At 41.7% G+C, this 17,004-nt stretch overlaps 1 protein-coding gene across 1 annotated transcript in view; it reads left to right on the forward strand.

Annotated features, from left to right (window-relative positions):
- SSBP4 (single stranded DNA binding protein 4) overlaps nucleotides 1-17,004 on the forward strand; it is a 707,712-nt gene that overhangs the window by 561,607 nt on the left and 129,101 nt on the right. Inside the window, exon 5 of the mRNA XM_068233899.1 lies at nucleotides 13,258-13,347. Within this exon, the coding sequence (XP_068090000.1) occupies nucleotides 13,258-13,347 (90 nt within the window). The remainder of the gene's footprint in view (nucleotides 1-13,257; nucleotides 13,348-17,004) is intronic.

Genomic DNA, 17,004 nt, shown 5'->3' on the forward strand with positions numbered 1-17,004 from the left:
CTCTCTGCACTTTGCATTCATCAGAGCTGTCAGAGCTGTCGGTAACTTGTTAACACCTCACTAGAGGTGTCGGTAACTACCGCCAGGCTTAGCGCTTGTTGCAGGCTTTATGAATTGACATTTGCTGACAATTTACTGACATGTGTTGGCGGTAACTACAGCCAAGTCGGTAATTTATCTCCCTTGTCGGTAATGTCAGCTTCTTATGCGGTAACAGCCTTTATGAATTGACACTTTGCTAAGTGGTCGGGAAAGTCTGCTGTTTTCAGCATTACCGCATGAGGTAATGCTTTATGAATCAAGGCCAAAATGTTGCTTCACATTTGATTCAAATCTTAAAATTATACTGAGAGAAGATGAATGTTGAAAGATGACTGCCCACTATGGGTACTAGATATTCTGCCTTAGGTTTTATCAGTAAATGCCATTATATTCTAAACACTAACACTGGCCAGATATGTTAAGTTGTGTTTGTATTCATTACAACAAAAATGACTGCATCTATAATAATTAAAGCATAATTTGAGAAAGGATTGAATAAATACAATAAACTGTGTTTTAAAGCAATCAGTTTGTAGGACAAGAAACAAAAGCTTCTTGACTCCAAACACAATTGTTTTCTGGCCCTGTGCAGGTATTGTGGGGCAAAACCCAGTGGGGGTGCAGCCAGCAGTGGTTCCTTGTGAGGGTCTAATTTTCAGTTTTACCTCGTATTGGACAAGCACCATCAAACTATAAATGACATATTCCACAACTATGAGTGACACTGGAATGTGCAGAAATGGTCATTGCTAAATGCCAAACACCGTAGCACTGCACCAAACCAACAGTATTCAATATTAATATTCAATAGAACTTCAGCATTAAAACAAAAGCAAGGATATGCAAGGGTATACCATATGAGCATTACTTTCCACTAAAACATTGCAGGGCAATCTAGTATTTATATATATATATATATATATATATATAATGTATATATATATATATATGAAGAAACACATGGAACAATGTAAAATTTGCCATACAATGCTAGTGAAACTTGTATTGTATATACTTGTATCTCCTTGCTTTTGCTTCAATGCCAGGGTTTGCCCATCCCCCTTGCATCACACTGAAGCCAATGAGCATCTGCATTGCCATGATAACATGGCAACCGGGCGGATACAGTGGGGCCACGCTTGTCCTCACTTCCTATTTATATGGGTCAGATTCGGCACTCCATAGCCACAAACCTTTGAAGAAACCACATGTTGTGGTGCATTGCTATAGCACCTATCACAATTTGCCACAACACGTGGTGGTCATAGCAGCACTTCACTCTCCCTCCTGGTAAGGTCTCATATTGGTTTTTGCACTAATATTCTGATACTGTTGGCTCTCTCATGGTTTCTCCTACTCCTTATTTCACATCTAGGTGGTGGTTACTTGGGTTGTGCGTTTGCTATTTCCAGTGGTGTGGTTAGTTATTCATTATTCATTCTTAGCCTTGATTTTACAGCTCTGCCTCTCTTAATTGACGATCTGATTTGCTCATATTTCATTGCACAGAGCACTTTCTCTCTATTGCACAGCACTGTCATTTTCCCTAGGCGACTGGATTCGCTCATGATTTTTGCACTAAGCAACATTCCCAGCTGGGACTAATTTCATGATAACAGATATGCATTTATAACCACTTCAGCCTGCAGGTTGTTTTTATCTTGGAAGAAATTGTACCCTGTGATGCTCCTCCCATTCATTTGCCAATAACTTTATCACTACTCATGACACATAAGTTATCTACTATATCTTGTTTTATTTCGGCACGACTTAGGCTCCATTCACACTTGAGCGTTTTGCTGGTGATTTCGTCAATGCACTCAAACGCTAGCGCTTTTGAAAGCACTAGTGTAATAAAACCCTATTGACCCGTTCTTACTTGGGCGATTTGCAGCAATCGCCGCAAATCGCCCAAAATCGCGAAACGCAAATGCGTAGCCTGCACCATTTTGAGGCTAATTCCCGGCGATCGCATTTCAGTGCTATAAAAGCGCTAAACGCGATCGTGGAGAAATCACTGCACTGTCCAGTGATTTTTCCGCGTGAAATCATGAAAAAATCACTCCCGCAAAACGCCTGCAAAAATCGCCGGCGTTTTGAGCTTCTAAGTGTGAATGGGCCCTTAGGCTTTTTTGGGCTGATTTTGCTTTTAGTAATTACTTTACTTTCTATGCATTTTTTTTTTTTTTTAAAGACTCTTTATTTTTCAAATATATAAGGCAAGGAAATTGTACAAACATTCCAGGAGTAAAATATGCATAATAACAAAAAGTGGACATTACATCAGGAGTGTCAGCAAATATCCGGTACATAATGTAGACCAAGGAATAATGCAAGTATAGTGGTCAGCCAGTGACTCCGTATATAGTGCGTACATATAGAATATAGTATATTCTTGGGGTGATGTGAAGGGGCCCCCCCCCAAAGGGGGTGAGAGGAAGATATTTATATAAGACTAGGTCGTCGCAGACCTCCGTTCCCACAAGCACAGAAAAAAGGATGAGAGAAAATTGTGGATAAACCATGGTCCCCAGAGCCCAAAGGGGGTCATACTGCCAGGGACCCAGTAAAATTAGTGCATATGCTTACGGAAAGGGAGCCGCACATACTCCAGAGGGGGGGCCCCCTCCCACCCCCCAGCTCCCGGGTCCAGTGTGCCGAGTGCATCTAGAACCGGCTGAGCACGCTGAATTCAAAAATCTGCAACTCCAAGATCTAAGGGTAGAGAAGTAGTAAAAGAAAAAAGAAGAAAGAAGAAAGAAAAAGAAAGTGAGATAGGAAATAAGGTGTTTAGTAGAAAGAAGAAGAGGATAGAAGAGTTTGGGGGCATCCCATCAGTACCAGAACTCCATCTGTGTCCAGATAATATGTGGCTATCTGAGCTATGGTGAAGAAGAACAACCAGGGGGTGAGTATCAGGTAATAGACATTGCGTCTCTGTATTCTTGAGTTTCTAAAAACATGTGCCAATGTACCCACGTCTTATTGTGCGCCTCTTCCCTACCATGTAGAGCATGCGTCATGGACTCCATTTGGTTGATTGATTGGACTTCACTAAGCCATTCTGGGATTGTGGGTGGAGTAACGGATTTCCAGTGTCTGGCGATGAGTATGCGAGCCGCCTGGATAAGGTGTTTAGTGAGGGATTTTTTAAATCTTTTAACTGGTTTAGGGGTGTGGTGCAGGAGATAATAGGAAGGGTCTGGGTTAGGGTCACCATCTGTAAGTGTCTTGATATATTTTTGTACAGCTTCCCAAAAGGGGGTTATGAGTGGGCATTTCCAAAAAATATGAAGAAGTGTACCCCGTTCCAGACCACATCTCCAGCACAGTGGATCAGCCGCTGGGTATCTCACATGAAGTTTTGCAGGGGTCAAGTACCATCTACTCAAAAGTTTATAATTTGATTCTTGAATCCTTGCAGAAATGGAGGATTTTTGATTTAGTAATAGTATCTTTCGCCATTGCTCAGTAGTAAAGTTGTAACCCAGATCTGCCTCCCATTTGCTCTTAAGTTGTAGGGCCCAAGACTCATCTGAGCCCAATAGTTGGTAGATTTGTGAGAGAGACCTTTCCACTTTGCCTTTACCTAGGCACATGGATTCAAAAGGTGTAAGGTCGCGAGACAGCTGATCCCTTGTGCCTAATGCGCGCAAAAAGTGCTGGAATTGCGATAGGCTCCATGAATCTAGGGACGGGGTTCCCCTCACTGAACGCAGGTCAGCCAAAGGTGTCCAATTTGAGTGAGTTATAAGATCCTTAGCCCTTAAAGGTGGATCCGTTCTCCAGTGCTGGTAACCTCTAAGGTTGCAGCCTAGAGGAAACAAAGGGTTGTTTAAGAGAGGGACTAGTGGGGTCGGCCAAGGTGAGATATCCGGGTCCTTGCGTGATTTAGAGAGTGCTAAAAGCGTAGATTGTAGTGAAATAAAGCCTGTGGAGACTTTAGGGGAGGACCAGGGAAGATTGAGTAGGTCAGATCCCATCATATCTGACTCCAGTTGCACCCATCGTTTATGTTCAGAATGTCTGTGCCAGTCCACCAGTCTGACCAGGGAGGCTGCAGTGTGGTACTTTTTAAGGTCAGGGACAGCTAAGCCCCCTTGGGATTTAGATAGGGTTAGTGCGTTATATCTTATCCGAGGAGGTTTTTTGTGCCAAATGAACTGTGTGAGTAGTTTTTTAACAAGAAAAAAATAAAAAATACACAATTTCTCCACTTCATCTCCTATAGTTTTAAAATAAACAATGGTACTGTAAATAAAAGCCTCACATTTTATTTGCCCGCCATCACAACATTTAAATTATGTTCCAAGTATAATGTATGACGACAATGTATTATTTGGAAATAATGGTGTATTTTTTTCTGTTTTCAACCCTATCAATAATTCCAAGGCCCGTATTACTAAAATAATAGTAATATACCCTAATTACATACATATTTAAAATGCTCAGACCCTAAGGTAACTATTGATGTATTTTTTAAAACTGTCACTTTTTTTTTAAACTGTTACTTTTTTGTAGCTACGGGAGAGGGTGGGGGTCTAATAAGATTTTAATAAATATATAATGTATTTATTTTATTTTTTTTATACTTTAACTTTACCTTTTGACCAGGAACCTTTTGACCAGGAACACTTGTTCCCCTTAACCGTAACGATACTGGAAGTCAATACGCGTCCACATAGACTTCAGCGGCTCCTATCTGGACAACTATAAAAGATGATTAAGGCCTCTTTCACAGTGCGACGTTAAAGTCGCACGTTAGAAAATGTTCCAACGCAGGCTAATGCACAGCAATGCAAAAACTGTGCAAAATTCACAGTGCACACGTTGTGTTCTGTGTAACGTGTAGCAATATTTAGAAAGTGCTGCATCCTGTGCATTTAGCAATGAATTTGCTGCGTTATGTGTGTTGCACATGCTCAGTAATTATTTTTTTTTTTTATAAATGTAATGCATGCGCCGTTTTCGTCCCATCAGTATGCAATGAAAACAGCGCACAAAGAGACATATAACGTAGTACAAAATAACGTCCAATTTTATAACCTACATGCGCTGCATTAGGGGCACGTTGTGTGACTTTAACGTCGCATCAAACGCAACGTCCCACTGTGAAAGAGGCCTTATAGAAAAAGTTAGAGAAAGATGGTGATAACTCATGATAAAAGTTTTCTGCAACTGGACCAAAATAGTTTTTAGAAACTTCAATAATTACTATATATCAAAAGGAATTTTACAGCATTCTCATTTTTACATGCATGGTTAGTTTACTTTGACTTTTTTTTATGTATTTAGCATGGTTCATTAGAACAAAATAAATGGTAATTTTCCCTGTCTTCACTTTGATTACTATTTTAAGTTCAGGGGACTAGGTTAAAACTCTAATTTATCTTTCCAGATAGTTCTGTTGTTGGTAAAAGTAACTAAGGGACTTAGTTTTCGTATTTGATGTAGCCCTTCCTTTTGGAAAAGTTCTTGTAACCCAGAGTTAATATTTCAGCCCGGGGAGAAAGGGCTGGTGCACACCGAGCGGGTTTTTCGGTGTTTTTGCGGCCGCTTGTGGCTGCAGTTACGCTTGGTTAATGTATCTCAATGGGGTGGTTCACACCAGAGCGGGAGGCGTTTTGCTGAAACGCATACTCCCGGGGTGAGGCATTTTTTGGATTGCGGAGGCGTTTCTGCCTCCAATGTAAAGTATAGGAAAAACGCAAACCGCTCTGAAAAACTTCAGTTCAGAGCAGTTTTGCAGGTGTTTTTGTTACAGAAGCTGTTCAGTAACATCTTTACTGTAACATTATATGAAATGTACTACACCAAAAACGCTTGCCAAAACCGCAAAATGCTAGCTGAAACGCTACAGAAAAATAAGAAAAAGCGTTTCAAAATCTGCTAGCATTTTGCGGATCTGCTAGCGGTTTTTGGTGTGCACCAGGCCAAAGTGAGTAAAATATTCTTTGCTCAAAGGGAAAAGGCGGGTGGCTCCTTCCTTTGAGCTCCTCTGTATTTTATGTGTAAAGGTGGCCACCTTTACACATAAAATACACACCATACAAGTAAAAGATCCAATTTTTCACCAATTCGAGAGATTTTCTTTGTTTTCGATCGATAAATCCGATTGAATTTCCGGTTTTTTTTTAGATTTTTGGACATGATGGAAATTTCAAACCAACTTTATCAAGAATTGTATAGGGTGTGATGGTTTGTCAATTACTTGATGTACAGTTCCCCAAAAAATTTTCTGAGCTTTCAATTATTTTATTTATGATTAGGGAAAAATTGAGGCTATGTGTGTGGTACATTGGTCAGATTTTGAAATTGTTACAATCAGTCAGAAAAATTGATTGCTATTCTTGAATTGAACAGATATTTAGAAAATGGTATGGTGTGTGGCCACCTTAAAGCTGCGTACACACATGCGACAACTATCGTTCGTTGTTAACGACGAACGAACTTTTAATTGACGAAAGAACGACCTAAGCAAAGTTAATTTTAAAAGGTGTGTAACGATCACATCGTTAGAACGAACGTTACATCACGTAAAAGCACCTATTGCGCCTGCGCATAAAAATGAAAAGTTCCATGGAGAAATAGTGAAATGCGCATGTCAAGCCTAGTACGAACGACCGTTTCCAAAGATGTACTAAGTTTGCTAACGATCGTCGTTGGGAAAAATCCGCCAAGCTAGATAGTTCGTTTTTAACGATCTAGCTCGTCCGTCGTTAGACTTAATGGTCGTTGGCTGATTTTTTTTAAACGATCGTCGTTTGAAACGATCGTTTCAAATGATTATAGTCGCATGTGTGTACGCACCTTCAGAGTGATTGGGTAGGGGGGGAGTCTGGACAGCTTTTTGTCCAGTAAATTTGCACTGTTATCTCAACAAGAATAGGAACTACAGGATGCAGCTAGGCAGGTAAAAGCAGTGTATTTATTGCAGCAAGTACAGACATGCAACCTGCAAAATATTGTACATTGCTAAATTATGCAAATGTATTTTCACATGCATTAAAAGATGGGAGGACTTAAAAAAAGAAACATTTATTTGCCATTGAAATAGGCAAAATAAAAATATCTCTTTTCATGAAATGCAGACCATTTTCACTTGTGATGTGTTTCTTTTTCCATCCTTGTAACATTGCCTCCTTCACAACATTGCACAAATGTATGCTTTCTCTTTTCCTATAGTGTACCTAATCTACCCTATAACTCTTGTTCCTTATGCCCCCCAACCACTGGCTTTTGTTTCACTCCCCTCTTATTTTACATCTCTTCCTCTACTGCAGCATTCTGTGCGCTCCCTCTCTCTCTCTGCTGAAGCTAAGCTCATTGATATGCAGGAGGCTTTGCTGAGCAAGGTACTTTTCTCCCTTGGCCGATGCAATGTGGAAGCAGAGAAGGAGGTGATAGAGGAGCAATGACGGCAGTGAAGCAATATCTGAATTTTAAGCGGCTTAACCCCTTGTTATCCAGGTCTGATGAGATACACTGAACATAGCTGCAACATAATAAAAGATACACTGCTATAAATAAGCATAACAGCATAGGCTAGGAGCTCATTATATCCACTGAAAAGCTACATAAATGCTGTGCAAAAATATTACAAAAAAAAACAGGTGCTCTAGCAGACATCATTTTGAAAGCCCACAGTGGAATGAAAACAGCAGGTCTAAATGAATTGTATAGCTATGATAGTATTCTAAATGTGATGGCAGTCCCTGGAAATAGGGAAAAAACATGCCACTTGCTATAGTGAATTAAAAACAATACATTTATTGTTACTTACAGTTGAAAAGTTTAATGAATCTTGATACTGGTATATAAGATAAGGACATTTGAAAGGATGTATCCTTTATTAAAGAGACACTGAAGCGAAAAAAAAATGTGATATCATGAATTGGTTGTGTAGTAGGGGTAATTACTAGAACATTGGTAGGAAAAAAAATATTCTCATATTTTTATTTTCAGTTAGGGCTGGTTCAGACGGACGCTTGTGCAGTGTTTACCGCCAGCGTTCGGGGCTTGGCGTTAAACGCTCCCATTCAAGTGAATAGGAGCATTTGTACCAAGCTTTCATGTGCGTTACACGAACCCGGCGCTCGGGTCCCGATTTTCCCTGGCGTTCAAGGAGCCCCTGGAAGCTACATGTAGCTACCAGGGGTGGTTAACCGAGACGGGTAATGTCCCCCTAGGGGAGGAAAAAACCCGACCGCATCCGAATGCAACGCGAACACTGCTGAAAGCCTGAATGCATCACTAACGCAACGCCAACGAACGCAACGCCTCCGAAGGTCCGTCTGAACTAGTGGCACACGCATTACTGGGGAAACTTGCACATGAGGCTAATAGAGTAGCGGGTGGGTCCTCCCCTGGCGTTAGTACTGGTAAAATTGTTGTGCGCTACCTTCCCACAGCATCAGCTATAGCTATATTACAAAGGGAGTCAATATACAAACTTGTGATGCATGAAGCCACTGAATGGTTTCTTATGTCTCACGCAGTCTCTGGTATTGAAATCTCTGCACTTGAGTTTTCAGGTTTGCCTGTCTACTACATACATTCATTCTATTAATTCTGTTACATTTTAGATTTACTTTATATAAATGCAATAGAATGAGTGGATAGTAATACTCAATTCTGCAAGGATGGATGGAACAAAGCCATGACCTGTAGTAGCACATGGATCTGGTAAATAGAGTTCCCAAGAGAGAATACAACCAGTAAGGGATATATGGACTTATTCTTTTGTTTTTAACCTAAGCTTGCCTATCTTAAACCCTAACAGCAATGAGGTCAGTTCAGTGTCCTGTTTTAGACAACAGGCTGTCCTGCGTTCCAATAAATAATTATACCCCTTTATAAGAGTCCTGTTTTTGTGTTTGTTTTTTTTGTTGTTCTCCTCGGTACAAGTATTATTGAAACAGGGATTAAAACCAGAATGTATTTGGGAAGCATCATACTGTCTGACTTGTAAGCAAACCTCCAGTGAAGAATTGTCCAGTCCCTCATTAGATTTCATAAAATATGCTGTATGCAGTGACATTAGACACCTCATGGTAAAATCAATGTATCAAAATGTACATGGTGTGTTGTAGTGGATAGCACGCTCGTAAATCTTGGCTAGGACACTATCTGTATTGAGTTTGTAGGTTCTCCTTGTGGGTTTCTTCTCCCACTCCAAAAATATAACGTTAATGTATTTTCAAACAAAATATCAAAATATCATCCCAGAAAGCCAATCTGAAAGCTTGAATTCTTCAAAAGGCATCCCCAGCTCACCTGCAGAAATGCTCTCTGCAAAGTCTGGCTGTTCCAGTAAACAGACTTTGCAAGACACAGTTTCTGGCACTGAATATGCAGAAAGCCGCTCAGGATGTGCGTACTAAGAGACGGACAGGATGTTCACCTCCTCCTATGCATTACGTTGCAGATGCTGATTGCTGCAGATCACTGCTCATTGCTCGTGAGTGATCAGCAGGGTGTGGTTTCTGATCGCTGCTGGGAGGTGTGATCTGTTGTTGTATATAAGCCTGCTCTGATCATTGTACCCTTGCCCGTGATAGCGTTAGCTGCTGCTAGTTGCGCTTCTGTGATTGATCTTTGGAAACCGACCTTGCTTTGTATTCTGACCGTCCTATGATTGCTCCCTGTACATGCCCTTATGCCTGGATCTTGATTTCGCCATATTGCTGCCTGATCTGATTATGTTGAAGATTGCCACCTGGACTGACCTTTTGCTTGTACTCAACCACTCTTTGCCAATGTGTTTACATTGATCTCATGTGTATGACCCCTGCGTGAACGACAACGTTTCTGCTCCTTCATTGCCTGTTTTTGCCTTGTAGGTTCTGCTAGTATCTCTATTTCCTCCTGATCAATCTTTATACCTTGCACATATTAAGGCCTGGGTGTAACCAGGTGCTGGTACGAAGTACTTGTCATCCCTCGGTTGACTGGGGACGCCCCACACAAGGTAAAGACAGCGGAGGAGATTGGGGCATAAGGACTGATACGGAGGCAGGGAATCTGGTAGGCCTAATGGTGCCCATACATGGTACAATTTTTTTCAGTTTCTTTCGCTTAGATAGTTTTGTTTGATTATTTTGTTAGATCGAAAATAACAATTTTTCCAACATGTCTAATCAAATTTTTATTTGAAAAAACAGGATAATCGATTTTTTTTTCTTGATAAAAAAAGGATTCTTTTAAACTTTCATTCCATTCATCATTTTGGTTGAATAAACTGGAAAATTGAACGTTGTTATTGTACCGTGTATGGGCACCATTACAGGGACATTACACAAAGTCTATAGTAGGGAGAAGATTGAGAGAAGATTGTGAGGGGCATCCAGTGATATGAAAGATATATAAATGCATGAATCATGATAATAAAAATCAATCCCTCTTCTGATACCTCTGTTGTAATAATCAATGTGCTGATAACTTTCAAAGCATCCAAGTAGAGCATCGTTTCTCAAATGTATTATATTACCCCCTATACACATGCCAGTTTCCCTAAGCTCCCCTGGTGTTCTCCAAAACTCAGTTAGCCTTTAATACATAGGCATATGTATTTGATGTACTGTGGCTATAGTTACTCCTATAGCTGGGTAATTGGTACTTCAGCTACAGTACAGTTCTTTAAATTAAGCATTTGCCGTGTGAGCTGGCCACCTCTCAAATTGAGGGGAACACACAGTATTAAATGGTAGTACTTGCAGTTCATGGAATGTGAATTCTTTGCCAAGATTGATAAATGGATGGAAGTCAGACATTGTCATAGTAACAGGACACAACTTTGGTTAAACACTTCCGTCTTTCAGTGTTTGCATGCCAAAAATTTCCCCCGGAGAGGATGTCTTCAGCTGAAAGATATGCTTAAATAAAATATCTTGTGTGTTTATATAAGTGCTTCTCAAACTTGTCCTTAGATGTTTTTTGGATATCTGCACGGGTAGGGAAATCACATTGCCGAGATTCACATGACTCTGGTTGTGCATATTACCTGCAAACAACCCTCAGTACTTTAAACCCCTTCAGATTTCTTTTTCAATAGTTTTCCTTGGTTTCAAAGCCCACGCTTATGAGTGCATGATTGCCAGGCAGCAGAGAGCATAACTGCACTTGAAGAACAATGAGAGTAAAGAATTTGGTTGGATATACAATCTGAATATTCACAGTTATAATATAAAAGTGTAGGGACTACACTTTTATACACATGTATCAGATTGGATTACAGTCATTCCTAATCATGAACAATCTCATAGTCAGCGAGCCAAATGTCATACACATGTATCAAATGACAGACAATCCTAATCTTGAACAATCTCATAGTCAGCAAGTCAAAGGTCATACACATACGATCAGATAGATACAGGGATGAGACCAAAGAATGGTAAAACAGGCAAGAGTCGGTCCAGACAGCAGGCAATAGAATGGTCAATAAACAGGCAAAGTTCAGGCAAGGATTCAGACAATGATTAAGCTATGGCAAGGAATGCCCAGCATCTAGCTCTAGCAACCTCATGCTATCACAGGCAACTAACAACTGCGCCAACTAGACTTTTATACTGCAGTGCACCAATCACAAGATCTCCCCACAGTGGCCAGACAATGGATGCCGAGCCTGCCTCTAGTGATTGACTCAGGACCAGTCAACCACTTCCTGGTTCAGGGGCGGCGCCGTAGAGCACCGAGTGTCCCTCTCACCCGGCAACGCCAGGGGTAGTTTGTCTGTGTGAGCCTGCGGGACCTGCAGAGATGCCAAACACACGTACAGGGCCAAGCACCCGTCCATGCCAAACACTGGAAACCACCAATCCTTTGCTGGAGCCAGGTGGATGCGAGATAATGACAAAAACTTTGTGTATTGCCCGTCAATGCAGAACACAGGACAGATAGCAAATGTATATTCTGCTTAATTTTCCAACTAAAGGAAAACTGTAATAATTGCTTTAGTGAAGCAATTTATCATGGTATTATAGAAAACTACAGGATAATGTGTGCAAGAATAGGAACTTGCTTTGGATAAGTCAAAAAAGCAACTCCTCGGATAATCCATTTCCACAGCAGATTTGCTTAATGATTAATTCACTAAAGTACTCACCAGCTGGTGAATTAAGAAATGTTTACATCATTTGACGTATCACTATGACATCTCAGGCCCACCAGTCACATTGACAAGTCATTCACTTTTGCAATAATTTACTTTGAGTGACTGCAGTATCCATTATGGCAAACCTGGATCTTAGCCAAAATAAGATTGCCACATGGAGAGCAGGGGACCTTTTTAGGGAATTGGGAAAGGGTCTCAGTGGAGAAGGACAAATTACTGCTCTGGCAATTTTCATTTCAAGTTGTTGTAGCCTTTGACCAGATCACAAATAATATGTACACTAATAATTTTCAATAGTTGTTTCATGTGTTGTTGCACCTCTGTATTTGAAACCACTAGCCAACGTATGCTTTTGCCGTGTTTGTTAAGGTTTTCTCATTTCCTTCAGAGGATGCTTATGTATTACAATTACAACATATCAATTGTAGTATTTAAAGATGCACATGGTTAGCAGCATGATTTTTTGTAGTTTTCTTTTTACATTTTTGGTATGGTGTCTGCTATGGAAGGGTAATTCATGTATACTGCTATGACTTGTTAGACTGAAAATCAGTAAAAATTACAGGAAATTACAGGAATCTACTTGCAGTATTCATAAGTCAGTCAACCTGAATCATAAGACCTAATGTACTGAAGTTCTCTAGGGCTGGAGATCAATGGACATGTCAAGCGATCCTGTTAACCTGGTCTGAGGATTTTGTTAATAATTTTTTATTGAGTCACAAATGTTTACAACCCTTACTTGGGTCACAACAGGCTGTAATGAGGATTGCTAAACGTTTAGCTCTATAGCAAGATCATGATAGCAGACACATACAGTATATGCCTATGCACTGAACATTTTAAATAAGCTTTTATTACAAAAAAACATTATTTCTGCACATGCGACTGCAGTTGCATGACTGATGCGTCATTAACCTTTAACAATGGCTGTTATGGTCTCCTGTAACCTGGGTAGGACTTGAAAAAATATCTAGGCCAGATTTACCTCATGACTTAAGGCCTTTGACCTTAGTAAATTATGCCCATAGTGAGAAGTGTAATAATTCAATGTTTTTTAACAGTATGGTTATATTAATGTAACATTTTCTCCTCTCTTATAGAGTGCAGCAGCTGCTCCCAGTCCGGTTATGGGTAACATGCCTCCAAATGATGGAATGCCTGGTGGACCCATGCCTCCCGGATTCTTTCAGGTACCTCTATAAAGTTTGCTGGATTTACATTTATACATGTTTCAGTGATGCTTGAAAATGGTAGAACTTTGTGGGTCACATTCAAAATAATCAAAGTAAAATATAAACACATGCACTTGTATTTAAACCGTGGAATATTGTATTTCCCCAATTTCAAGAAATTTCAAATATTACATGGAAGGGACTAAAAATATACTGAATAACTCTACATTCAAAGTTTTCTTTGGCCAAACTAAACATGAGTATTTTGGGTGGGAGTTAACTCTACATAGACTATTAGGCTCAATCCATATATAGATGGAGCACAACTATTCAACGTATACGAAACTGAAGTGCTATATTCACAAGTTTTGGGATTTTTGACATATGGAGAATTGTAAAACACTTTTTAATAATAACAATATCTTAAAGAGGAACTTTAACCCAGGTTTAAATTCCTAGCAATCAGTAGCCTACACCCCTTTTCCATGAAAAACCTTTACTTTTTCTCAAATAGATCATCAGGGACATCTGTCTGGTTAATATTGTGGTGAAACCCCTCCCACAGTGTACTGTCAGGACCATGGCCCTCAGAAGCGCACGGAAGGGGTTGTTCCGGGTGTACAGAACACCCCCCTGCACCAAGACCGGAAGTCAGATTATTCGCATGTCTCCTCTAAATCTGAGCAGCGGCAGCCACAGATGCGCAGCTGCCACCTGCTCATATCTGTGTGCGGCGCCGCGAGGAGGACTCTGACTAGAGCGGGGGGCCCAGAGCAGATACATTACCTTATCGGCGGCGGCGGCGGCGGCCGGTGATGGCGTCCCACTGGTTTCCATGGCTACCTTCCGGTTGACGTGACGTCACCACGCCATGCGGCCGGCCCGCGCTCCTCCCCCTGGCCATGATTGGACACTTCAAGTCCAGACCGTCCGTGGAGAGGGCAGGCTGCCTGGAGAAGTGAGGCTCGTTTGGAGTAGTGATGCGAGCGTCCCCTCAGGCAAGTGCAGCAGCCGGGTGGAATGTTTGGAAGCCAGCCATTCTGGCTACATATGGGACATATCCCCCTGCTGGCTACATATACATTCTGGGCACATATCCCCCTCCTGGCTACATATACTGCGGACATATACCCCCTGGCTACATATACTGCGGACATATACCCCCTGGCTACATATACTGCGGACATATACCCCCTGGCTACATATACTGGGGACATATACCCCCTGGCTACATATACTGCGGACATATACCCCCTGGCTACATATACTGCGGACATATACCCCCTGGCTACATATACTGCGGACATATACCCCCTGGCTACATATACTGGGGACATATCAGAAGCGCACGGAAGGGGTTGTTCCGGGTGTACAGAACACCCCCCTGCACCAAGACCGGAAGTCAGATTATTCGCATGTCTCCTCTAAATCTGAGCAGCGGCAGCCACAGATGCGCAGCTGCCACCTGCTCATATCTGTGTGCGGCGCCGCGAGGAGGACTCTGACTAGAGCGGGGGGCCCAGAGCAGATACATTACCTTATCGGCGGCGGCGGCGGCGGCCGGTGATGGCGTCCCACTGGTTTCCATGGCTACCTTCCGGTTGACGTGACGTCACCACGCCATGCGGCCGGCCCGCGCTCCTCCCCCTGGCCATGATTGGACACTTCAAGTCCAGACCGTCCGTGGAGAGGGCAGGCTGCCTGGAGAAGTGAGGCTCGTTTGGAGTAGTGATGCGAGCGTCCCCTCAGGCAAGTGCAGCAGCCGGGTGGAATGTTTGGAAGCCAGCCATTCTGGCTACATATGGGACATATCCCCCTGCTGGCTACATATACATTCTGGGCACATATCCCCCTCCTGGCTACATATACTGCGGACATATACCCCCTGGCTACATATACTGCGGACATATACCCCCTGGCTACATATACTGCGGACATATACCCCCTGGCTACATATACTGGGGACATATAACCCCTGGCTACATATACTGCGGACATATACCCCCTGGCTACATATACTGCGGACATATACCCCCTGGCTACATATACTGCGGACATATACCCCCTGGCTACATATACTGGGGACATATACCCCCTGGCTACATATACTGCGGACATATACCCCCTGGCTACATATACTGCGGACATATACCCCCTGGCTACATATACTGCGGACATATACCCCCTGGCTACATATACTGGGGGCATATACCCCCTGGCTACATATACTGGGGACATATACCCCCTGGCTACATATACTGGGGACATATACCCCCTGGCTACATATACTGGGGACATATACCCCCTGGCTACATATACTGGGGGCATATACCTATCTAACCTATACTGAGGGCATATACCTATCTAACCTATACTGGGGCCATATTCCTATCTAAGCTATACTGGGGCCATATTCCTATCTAACCTATACTGGGGACATATACCTATCTAATCTATACTGGGGCATATACCTATCTAACCTATACTGGGGGCATATTCCTATCTAACCTATACTGAGGGCATATACCTATCTAACCTATACTGGGGCCATATTCCTATCAAAGCTATACTGGGGGACATATACCTATCTAAGCTATACTGGGGGACATATACCTATCTAAGCTATACTGGGGGACATATACCTATCTAATCTATACTGGGGCATATACCTATCTAATCTATACTGGGGGGAGTGCAATTTAGCCTAGAAACTGCTAGTATTTGGCTCCACCCACACCATGTTTTGGCCACGCCCACACGCCGCTTTCAGGAACCCCCCCCTTGGAAATCCTGGATTTGCCCCTGGCCCTGGTGGTTTTCTGTCTGTGAAACGTGTTGCATTTTGGGAGCTAACTGCTCTTTCTAACTGCCAAGCAAGCAGTATGTCCCTCTGTGCTTAGAACTATCAGTAAACAAACATTCTGCAGAGATCACTTGGCAGGACTAAAGATGTCGCCACCTGCAATAGGTTTCAGAATTCCAATCAGGGAGAGGAAAGATTTCACAATGCAAAAATACTGACTTAATAATTTATAAATAAATATTGTAAAAAAAATAAGACATTTTATTAATTATGTTTTTTTCACTTTAGTTCCTTTTTAACTTCACATTCCTGGGCTTTTACCCCTTAACATCCCTGACAATTTTAGCATTTCGGCTGTGTCACTATTGATACAGCAATAACTTTTTATTACTCATGGCACCAAAGTTATACATGTATTGTTTTTTTTCTGGACAATCTAGGCTTGCTTTGGGTAATCTTTTTTCCAAGAATTGTTTAATTTTACAGGCATCTTATTGGGGAGAATTGGGAGTAAACACAAAAATTACACATTTTTTTCATGTTTTACCCTCCCTAATTTTCACATGTCAAGTACTACAATTGTAAAACACCTGAAAATACATTTGTGTTCTTATTAAAATGATACCATACATGCCATATTCCATTACTAGTTGTGCATATAGCGTACCATTATCACTAGTCTGTGCGTCTGTAGCAACTGGATACGATCGCTATGGCGCATAGTTTGCAAACCTTAATGCTATACAGACATTGTTAGGCAACAGCATAGCTATGCATCTATACAGCACTGGGTCCTCAAACTGTCACCCTACCAATCCCATAGATCCGCTACGGGTGGAAGCCATTACAGGAGTCCATGAATTTTAAGGCCA

This window comes from Hyperolius riggenbachi, chromosome 1, assembly GCF_040937935.1.
Source record: "Hyperolius riggenbachi isolate aHypRig1 chromosome 1, aHypRig1.pri, whole genome shotgun sequence".
In the NCBI taxonomy this organism is placed as follows: Eukaryota; Metazoa; Chordata; class Amphibia; order Anura; family Hyperoliidae; genus Hyperolius; species Hyperolius riggenbachi.